The sequence below is a fragment of the Cryptomeria japonica genome, chromosome 2 (genome assembly GCF_030272615.1).
Source record: "Cryptomeria japonica chromosome 2, Sugi_1.0, whole genome shotgun sequence".
Lineage (NCBI taxonomy): Eukaryota > Viridiplantae > Streptophyta > Pinopsida > Cupressales > Cupressaceae > Cryptomeria > Cryptomeria japonica.
In genome coordinates this window covers 580,702,784-580,713,320 of record NC_081406.1, presented here as the reverse complement: position 1 = coordinate 580,713,320, position 10,537 = coordinate 580,702,784, and the positions used below count along the sequence as shown (strand labels likewise).

The window sequence follows — 10,537 nt, the reverse complement described above, 5'->3', positions numbered from 1 at the left end:
GTATACAAGTAATAGAAGAAAAAAATCCCTAATTAACCTTCCACACCTCTTCAACGTACCTATTGCACACTAACAATTGTTAGTTTTAGGCTAATGTCAGATTACTCCATCATATGCCTTCATTTCACTTTCAATGCTAAAATATATGTATGTTTGTTTCAATGTCAAAACAAAAATGACAGCAAACAAAAAGACAACTCACTCGAGGTACTAGACAAGCCAAAAACCACATAACATCAATCACTAAACTCCTTATGAAATCTAAACAAGCAGCAATGCTTTTATTTTTCACAAAAAATCAATAACGCATCAGTTTTTAACAAATAGATAGGGACTCCAACTATATCACAACTCTTGTTAATATATGATAATATAATATGGTTTAATATGTATTAACATAATAATGATAATTATATAATAATTAATTAATACTTCTTATTATAATATAGATTAATTATTACGTATATAATTATATATATAATATTGATTATTATAATTATCACTATATTTAATTAATTAACAATAATTATTATTATTAATAATATATATATATATATATATATATATATATATATATTCTAATTTAATGATTTAAAATTATTGTACATGTAACTTTAATTCTAATTTGACATATTCTTTCTTTGTAAAATCTCTTCAATATAGATCTAACTTTTGTTACATGCAAAAATCATTATTATTAAGAAATAGATTATTTATTTTAACACTTCTCACTACTATCAAAATATTATAAATAATTATATTTTTAATAATAAACTAGTGCTTAACACTCATTATCTCTAAAAGGAACGCTTACATTTTAATCCTATTTAAACTTATATTACTTAAATGGATAAATCCTTTCACAAAAATAAAAGCCACTTAGAGATATTACATGTAAGCACTCACAAAGATGAATCATGAAACTTCGTATGAGGCCACTCATCCTTGTACTCTTTAAACTCTATTATGCAGACCCACAAATTACCCTCCACAATCAAACACAGGTATTATGAACCATTACTTTACAGATCATTCCCTAATGTCATTGAGTTTAGCAGTTTCTTAAGAACAGCAAACATGGTGACATTGTACCTATTCTCCCGGTCTCCTTGTCTGTAAGGATATGTCAGGACAAACGTCCATTCCATTTTTATACACTCTAGCAAAGCATATAGAAACCTCTGAAATTTACATCTACGACATCCTTGGATTATCCCAATCAACCAACGATTCACCTGTTCTCACACTCGCACTGTACTGGATGGAGGAGCGACAATACTTTTTGTTTTTTTTCTCTCTTATTTTACACTAATTTATTCCTGTTGATATGTTCTGGTGAAGCAGGGCACAGTTTGATACAGCTCAGCGCAAGAATCTTTTATGTCTATCCCATCCAGCCACTGAATCGAGTGGGGTCTGAAACATGCTAGGTTTCTGAAGATGAATACAAACAGAGACAGTTCGAAATGATTTTTGTTTTGGACTTCACATTCAAAACAAATTTGCTACTGTTCTGGAATGGAATCCCTTGTCTTGGGTACCAATCCATGATGAGTTGCTTGTGAAAAGCTCGAGTACTTGCAGGCAATAAGAAGGGTAAGTAAAAAACATGTGAAGGAATTGAACCGATTCGCCATGGACAATGAAAAAAAGTGTGTGACCCACTTCAAAATTTTCCTTGTCGCGGATGGCTTTCGACTTTTTCAGATATCAAAGCTTTCTGTGTCATCGATCTGACACCACTCATGTTTTCCTCTGCACACAGCACAATAATGAAGGGATGTTGGATTCTGGGGTTCGTTTAGTTAACAAATTTCGGTAAATTCAGCCCACGATCCAAATTATTGCAGAATTCGGAGATTAAGTGTTAGTAGTAGTTGTGCCAGGTGTGGTATTGGTTGGGTGATTACCAAAGTTCCTGGAAATATATGTTGTAGAGTCAGAAAAATCCATTCAAACCATGTCGGTGAGCTCGTGCAGTGTCTGCTCAACAGTAACCCTACAGAAAATTGCTATATATACTAAATTGGTAATAAAAAGGGTCAAGTCGTAGTCCATTCGTATCTAAATTTGTCAAATTTTAACGGAATTTGGGGCTACGAGTAGTCTAAGCAAATGAAGCCACAAAGTTTACTTCTCCAATAATTGACTACATGTATGACTAGATAGCTTTTTCGAAAGGGTTGAGTAGCAGAGATATGACAGGGGATTATCCGTAATTAGAAAGAGGAAGTTAGGATTCAGAATGTGGGAGTCAGAGTTCGAAACCCAGGAAGGGAAGGGATTCAGTAATTGTGTTGTGAATCCTCTGAAGCAAGGGATGAAGGCTGAGGCGTTTGAGCGAAGAGGTCGATCCTGGTATTTGTTTCCAATCCTTTCTGTCAATAAACTAGTTAAATTAGCAGCCGCATTTATGGTTACCTTTCCTATGAAATTAACTAGTTAACTAGATCTGGTTCTCTCCAGTACTTCCCATAAAATTTTCAAAAAATATCCGTTGCAGTTTCCTTTTTTCTCTGAAAGCACTTCTTTCGATGCTCTTATCCCTGAAGAATATATCCCAAGATCAGAGTTTTTGAAGTTCTAGTATATTTTTGATGTTCTGGTTTAGAAAATTTGCTTTATTAATGAGCTTCTTCAACTGTAAGAAGTCTCTGCTTTTAATTCAAATTAGGTGTAAAGTTTCAATCTTTTTATTTCCCAATCTTTTAAATTATTGAGTAATTTCAGTCAGCGTAAGAAATCAAATAAAATTTGTACCAGAAAGTAAGGTACAAAGTCCTTTAAAGTTCAGATTCTCCTGGAGATATGCTTTTTAGGATGGATACATTTGGTTATAAGATTCAGTAACATGTTAAGTAATTATATATCAGAAGTCTCTTTCGAAGTCTATGATGCAGGAGGCCCTTCTATTTATCTTCCAGATTTATTGATTAACTAACTTTCAGATTTATTGACCAACTGCTAAAGAAACTTGATGACAAACTCCCATCTTGTTGATTAACTAACTTTCCAATTGCTAAGAAATTTGATGATAAACTCCCCTGTTTTCAGGACCTTAGTTTTATAATATGAGTTATCTAACTTGATGATCCTGTTTCTATCTGCTCTGTTTCATATTTTGATGCGGGCCACTATCGTACTAAATTTAACAGGAACTGAAAAGCATAAATGAATCATGGCAGGAGATTTTATGATTGGTGTGTTGTGACAGGTACGTCGCAACAGATTATCCAAGTGACCTAGTACTGGAGATCCAAGATGTGAGCTTTCATCTACACAAGGTAAAACTTGTTCTATTATTTAGGGCATCCAAAGTTCCCAAATAAGAAATACTAACCTTGGACTGTAATGGTCGATTTAGATTCCTCTGCTTTCGAGGAGTGGAAAACTGAACAGAGTAATGCACGACCACCGTGGCGACACCGAGAAAGATTACATAAAACTGGACGAAATCCCTGGAGGCGCAGAATCGTTCGAACTAGCCGCCAAGTTCTGTTACGGTGTAGCAGTCGATTTAAACGCCTCCAACATATCGGGGTTAAGATGTGCGGCCGAGTATCTGGAAATGACGGAAGATCTGGACGAAGGAAATCTCATATTCAAAACGGAGGCATTTCTGAGCTACGTTGTTCTGTCATCCTGGAGAGACTCCATCATCGTTTTGAAAAGCTGCGAGGAGCTTTCTCCATGGGCGGAAAATCTACAAATCGTAAGGCGATGCAGCGAGTCCATTGCCTGGAAGGCCTGCTCAAATACCAGAGGTGTAAAATCGTGGTCATACAAGTCCCAAAGCAGGAGCCCTAGTGTGAGTCCCCATCGCTGGAGCGACATGAAAGATTCAAGCCCAAGCCGCCAGCCCTCTCTGCCTCCTAACTGGTGGTTCGAAGATGTTTCAATTCTTCGAATCGATCATTTCGTGAGGGTTTTAACTGCCATAAAAGTGAAAGGCATGAGGTTCGATCTCATCGGGGCCTCCATTGTGCATTACGCTTCCAAATGGCTGCCTGCCATCTCCAAAGACCAAGCAAGCTCAACAGAAGATGTGAACTTTGCAGGCGGCCTTCATTTAGTTGTGGCCAGCGGGAAAGAGGATGTTCCAAAGGCACAGATGAGAGAACAGAGACTGATTGTTGAGAGCTTAATAAGCATCATTCCTCCGCAGAAAGACACGGTTTCTTGCAGCTTTCTTCTCCATTTGTTAAAACTGGCGAACATGCTGGATGTGGCGCCAGCGCTGGTGACAGAACTGGAGAAACGCATTGGGATGCAGTTGGATCAAGCGACGCTCAAGGACCTGCTTATTCCTTCCTACAGCAAAACTGAGACGATCTACGATGTGGATGTGATGTGCAGACTGCTGGAACATTTTCTGGTTCAAGAACAGAGCAATGAACCGCCGAGCCCTAGCAGATCAACTGGAGGGGACAAACTTGGAGGCACTCTTCTTAATGCCAAAATGAGAGTGGCAAGGCTTGTGGACAGTTACCTCACTGAGGTGTCCCGAGACAGAAATCTTTCACTCACAAAATTTCAGGTTCTAGCGGAAGCTTTACCAGAGAGTGCCAGAACCTCTGACGATGGCCTCTACAGAGCCATTGATTCTTATCTCAAGGTCCTTATTTCTTCTTTGCATTTTCCTTTTCTGCTTCTTTTTCTTTTCAATTTCTCAGTCACTCCTCCATTTTATGATAAATCAGTTCCATTTACATGAAAATACACAACTGAATCGCTTGAAAAAAAAACAGGACGTCGCAGGGTCGAACCCTGCTTCAGTCATAAACTGACTTGATATCATTTGTGTGACTGAATCTGCAGTAAAGATATACATTCTACTTACTAATAATCTTTGCTATTAATAATAAGAAAAAGGTAATGTTGTTACAGGCCCATCCTACCCTCTCAGAGCACGAAAGGAAGAGGCTGTGTAGAGTCATGGATTGCCAAAAATTGTCCCTGGATGCCTGCATGCACGCCGCTCAGAACGAGCGTCTGCCATTAAGGATTGTGGTTCAGGTCCTCTTCTCCGAACAGATCAAGATAACAAATGCAATTGCAAGTAACGGCGTTTCCATGGCAAAGGACACTCAGAATTTCTACAGCCAGCCAAACAGAGGCAGCGTTCTCGAAAATCTGCCACAGTCGTTTCAGGAAGGTTGGTCCACAGCAAAGAAAGATATAAATACTGTCAAATTTGAAATGGAAAACATCCGATCTAAGTTCACACAGCTCCAGATGGAGTTTGATAACCTAAACAATCAGTTCGAGAAGCTTTCCAAACAGAAAAATGTCTCAGCTTGGTCTACGGGCTGGAAAAAACTGAGTAAACTCAAGCAGACCTCCATCTTCCAGACCAAAACCGCCATTCACGATACGGGGCCTCAAATGGATTCTACTCCTCATGTTCGTGCTGAAAAGCAGAGACGCTGGAGGAATTCCATCTCCTGAAATCAAACTTCATTAATCTTCCACCTTATCTTCTCAAATTCCAGACATGAGTTATTGTTTTCTACCGTCTTTTTCTTTGGAGTTGATAAGCTGTAATAAAAGTTTTTATCGGTATAATTAAACTCTGACAGCTTGGAACCAGAATTAGCAGATGATGTGCAGCAAATCCCATACTCTCATATTATTTTGAACCAGTCTATTAAAATTAAGTCTATTAGTGAAATTGAATGATTTTGAAGTGGGATGTCTTATCATTACAAGAGAGAAAAATTGAATGTTATCATTTGGTGGAATGGATATTTTTTAGTTCTGAACTTTCATTCAACGTAAAGCTCAAAAATTATTTAAAGACTTTTTCTTTTTATTTATTTTTAATTTCAAAATAAAATAAATATCGCATATGTGTGAATGAGAATATATATCATCTCTTTTCCATTCCTCTGTACAATTCAAATCATAAACAGGGAACATTTCCGCAACGTCTACCCAGTCCCTACAATGCACTGGCATCTTATGCATATAATACGTGTTATACATACATTACATGTTACACATACATATAACTACATGGCAACATCTACCACATCCTATGCATACAATCCATGTTACCCATACATTATATGTTACATATATATATATATATAACTGCATGGCGCCAGTGCATTGTAGGGGTTGGGTAGACATTGCCGAACATTTCAGCTTCTTAAAAAGCACATTAATTACATTGAGACATTCTAATAGATTTACCCATAGATGTTGGAATGTATATATCATATATCATATAATGTTTATACAATTCTCTTAAAATTTAGTATCTACTTAATATTTGTGATACATGTTTATTTAATTTATAAAATTTAATTAAAATTAAGAAGTACTATTAGATATATATTAATTATTATTTTAATAAGAAGTATATACAAGGTTTTATGTCAAATTCTACTCATTTTTGTTATTTGATATAATACTATGAATTTAAGTTGATACTATTTAATTTATAGTGAAAGATTAAGAGGTATCTATTTTAACAAAGTTTATTAAGACATTATCTTAGCCTCATCGCTTATTATTGCACCTCCAAAGAATATGAACTTTAGTGGATGGTGTAATCAAAGAATATAGTATCACCTTCACTAATTATGACCAACCAATTAAACTACCACTCTTTAATATATTTATCATATTAGATAAAATATTATCTTAAAAAAATAGAGATAAAAAGCTATTTAATAACAAGATGGCTTGTTTAGAAAGCCACAATAGAAACCTTTTCTAACTAGGAGGTTAGATTAGAAATATAAAAGTAATGAATTTAAGAAAAATTAAATTACAATGATTTTATATAAATTGTGTAAGTTTTTTATGTTATTATTTTTTTCTTAGTATTTATTAAGGGCACATATTATGATTAAACTTAATATTATATTTTTTATGATTAAACAATAATAATGTTCTCTATTATTTTTTAAAAATTATCTAGTGGGGTAAGTGCACAAAGATGGGGGACCAAAAAGGGGTTTTAAGATGCCACTTTTCTTTTTTTTTTTTTTTTTCTGAAATTAGTAAAGTCTGAACTTTGACAAGAAATTGAAGATAGGTGCAGTCAAAATTTGAAGATGCAACAACAACAAAAGTTGAAGTGCTCTAAGTCTACTTTCTAAACTACTAATTTGTTTTGAAAACGAAGGAGATTAAGGGTTTCAAAAAGGGGCACCACATTTATTGGTCCTGTTTTTTTAGAAAAAATAACATAGCACGAAATGCGGTGCCCCTAAAATATCAACTTTTTTTTAGAATTTTGCAAATCGCTCTAGTGAGAAAGTATCTAAGACATTGAAGTTTATGCCAGATTTTTTGGCTAATTTTTTTACGAATATTTGAATTTTTACAAATTTCCGAAGTGGACACATTCTAAAAAAAGGAAATTTGAGCGTGCTCCCCCAAAAAATTTGTGAAACTAATAAAACATCAGAATTTTTTTTTTAAAATTGTGTAGAATGGAGTCTAGTTTCTAAAATTGTAATTTTTTTCAAAATTTGATAAACGGGTAAGAATCTATGGCCAAAATACAACATGTTGGTTTTTGACAAAAGTCAGACACACTAACAAAAGAAATTATGGATGAAGACCTTAACATTATCAAAATTTGAAAAAAAAATATATGGTTGGATAGCAAAGAGAGAGCTTGACGATTGTATGGTGTTTTTTATTTTATTTTATTGAAACACGTGCAAACTTGACGGAGAGCACGAACAAAAAAGTTAGAAAATTTTCAATATTTGCTGGAAAACACATCTCAGGCCTGAGAATGGCATCCAAGCCTTTGGGTTGGATGCCCAAGGCAAATCCAAGCCTTTGGCTTGGTATTTTCCAAGGCAATAAGTTTGGCACATGCCATAAATGGTGCTCGCCAAATTTGGCATGCAACAAATGAGAAAAATTTCAAAAAACCATTTGACGCGCGCCAAAATAAGGCGCACGCCAAATGCATTTCATAGCATTTTTTCATCATAGAAATAAAAAAGGGTTCCCTCTCTCCGAATATTTACATAAAATATAACATTTAAGTATAATATTTTCTTTTTCCTTTCTTATACTTTAAGTTATATTTTATGTATATATTGTTAGGATGTTTGAGAGTGGTTCTAGATCTCTATGAGTTATAATGCATATTCTAGTTTTTAGAGTATTCATATAAATTTTAGACTTAGTCAAATTTTAGTAATCAACATGCTCGTATAAACATTATCTCTCTAGTCTCTTCCCTACATTCCTTCTCTCTCTTCCGTAACCCCCGCTTCTCTCTCTCTCTCTCTCTCTTAGGTCTCTCCCTCTCTACTTCCTTCCCTCTCTCAGGTAATTCTCCCTCTCTTTCCCATCTCCCTCACCCACTCTCTCTCTTTGGTCTATCCCTCTCTTTACCTCTTTCACTTGGGGTCTTTCTTTCTCTCCCTCTCTCAAGTATCTCTTTCTCTCACTATCTCCCCCTCTCTTAGGTGTCTCTCTCCCATTCTCTCCCTCTCCCCCCCCTCTCCCTCTCTTTCTCCTCCTCTCTCAAGTCTCTTTATTTACCTCTCTCTTTCTCTCTCTCCATCCCGCTCCCTTTCTCTTTCTCTCAAGTCTCTCTCTCTCTCATCCTTTATCTCTCTATCTCTCTCCTTCTCAAATGTCTCTCTCTTCCATCATTTCTCTCTCTTTCCCTTTAACTCTTTTTCTCTCTCTCCCTCTCTCTCTAACTCTTTCCCTTTCTCTTTCTCTCCCTTTCTCTCTCTCTTAATTCTTTCTCCCTCTCAGCCTCTATCTCTCTATCTCACTCTCCTCTCTCAAGTGTATCTCTCCCTCTCCCTCTCCCTCTCCCTCTCTCCCTCACCCTGCCTTTCTCTTTTTCTCTTAAGTCTCTCTCTTTCCTTCTAGCTCTCTCTCTCTCTCTCTCTCTCTCTCTCTCTCTCTCTCTCTCTCTCTAACACTCTTTAACACTCTTTCCATCTATCTTTCTCTCCCATTCTTTATCTTTTAAGTCTCTCTCCCTCTCAGCCTCTATCTCTCTATCTCACTCTCCTCCTCTCTTAGGTGTATCTCTCTCCCATTCTCTCCCTCTCTCCTCCCCCTCCCTCTCTCCCTTTCTCATTATCTCTCTTTCTCCTTTTCTCCCTCTCTTCACCCCTCTCTCTCTAGTCTCTTACTCTCCTTGCATCCCTTCCTCCCTCGCTCAGGCTCTCTCTATCTCTCACCATTCCTCCCTCCACCTCTTAGGTATCTCTCTCTCACCATCCCTCCCTCCACCTCTTACATCTCTCTCTCACAATCCCTCCATCCACCTCTCAAGTCTCTCTATATCTCCCCCACTCCCTCTCTCTCTCCCCCTCTCTCAAGTATCTCTATCTCATTTTTTTCCTCTCTTCCTCCCCCACCCTCTCTCTCTCTTAAGTGTCTCTATCCCATTTTGTCTATTCTCTCTCTCCCCCTCCCTTTCTCTTTATCTATCACATCTCTCTCTCTCTTTGCCTCTAACTCTCTTTCTCTCTAAAGTCTCTCTCTCTTTCATTCTTTCCCTCTCTCCCTCTCTCTTTCCCTCTTTCCCTCTCTCTCTCCCCTTCGCCCTCCATTTGCCCCCCCTCTCTCTCTCAGGTGTCTCTATCCCATTTTGTCCATTCTATGCCTTCCTCTCCCTTTCTCTCTCTCTCAAGTCTCTCTCTCTCTCACACAATCTCTCCATCCACCTCTCAAGTCTCTCTATATCTCCCCCACTCCCTCTCTCTCTTTGCCCCTCTCTCAAGTGTCTCTATTCCATTATTTCCCTCTTTCCCTCTCTCTCTCTCTCTCTCTCTCTCTCTCTCTCTCTCTCTCTCTCTCTCTCTCTCTCTCTCAACTCTCTCTCTCTTAGTCACAATCCCTACATCCACCTCTCAGGTCTCTCTATGTCTCCCTTCCTCTCTCTTTCTCTATCCCATTATTTCCCTCTCTCCATCCCAATACCTTTCTCTTTCTCTCTCACATCTCTCTATCTCTCTTTCCCTCCCCATACCTCTCTCCCTCTCTTTCCCTCTCTCCCTCTCTCCCTCTCTCTTTCCCTCTTTCCCTCTCTAGTCTCTCTCTATCTCTCTCTTTCTCTCTTTCACTCTCTCCCTCCCCTTCCCCCTACATTTGCATCTCTCTCTTTGGTGTCACTGTCCCATTTTGTCCATTCTCTCTCTCCCTCTCCCTTCTCTATCTCTCTCTCAAGTCTCTCTCTTAGGTGTCTTTGTCCCATTCTCTCCCTCCCTCTCCCTTTCTCTCTCTCATAATCCCTTCATTTACCTCTCAGATCTCTCTGTATCTCCCCCACTCCCTCTCTCTCTCTCCCCCTCTCTTAGGTGTCTCTATCCCATTTTGTCCATTCTCTCCCTCCCACTCCCTCTCTCTCTCTCTCTCCCCCTCTCTCCCTCTCTCCCTCTATCTTTCCCTCTCAAGTCTCTCCCTATCTCTCTCTTTTTCTCTTTCCCTCTCTCCCTCCCCTTCCCCCTCTCTTTGCCCCCCTCTCTCTCTCTCTCACAATCCCTCCATTCACCTCTCAGGTCTCTCTATATCTCCTCCACTCCATCTCTCTCTC

General features: G+C 37.9%; 1 protein-coding gene across 1 annotated transcript; it reads left to right on the top strand.

Annotated features, from left to right (window-relative positions):
• The first annotated feature begins 1,039 nt into the window (after positions 1-1,039).
• On the top strand, positions 1,040-5,700 carry LOC131051291 (root phototropism protein 3). The gene is made up of 4 exons (XM_057985742.2): positions 1,040-2,358; positions 3,215-3,284; positions 3,365-4,615; positions 4,888-5,700. The coding sequence occupies exons 1-4, from the start codon at positions 2,246-2,248 to the stop codon at positions 5,446-5,448; spliced, it is 1,995 nt and encodes a 664-aa protein (XP_057841725.1). The 5' UTR covers positions 1,040-2,245; the 3' UTR covers positions 5,449-5,700.
• Positions 5,701-10,537: the final 4,837 nt, after the last annotated feature.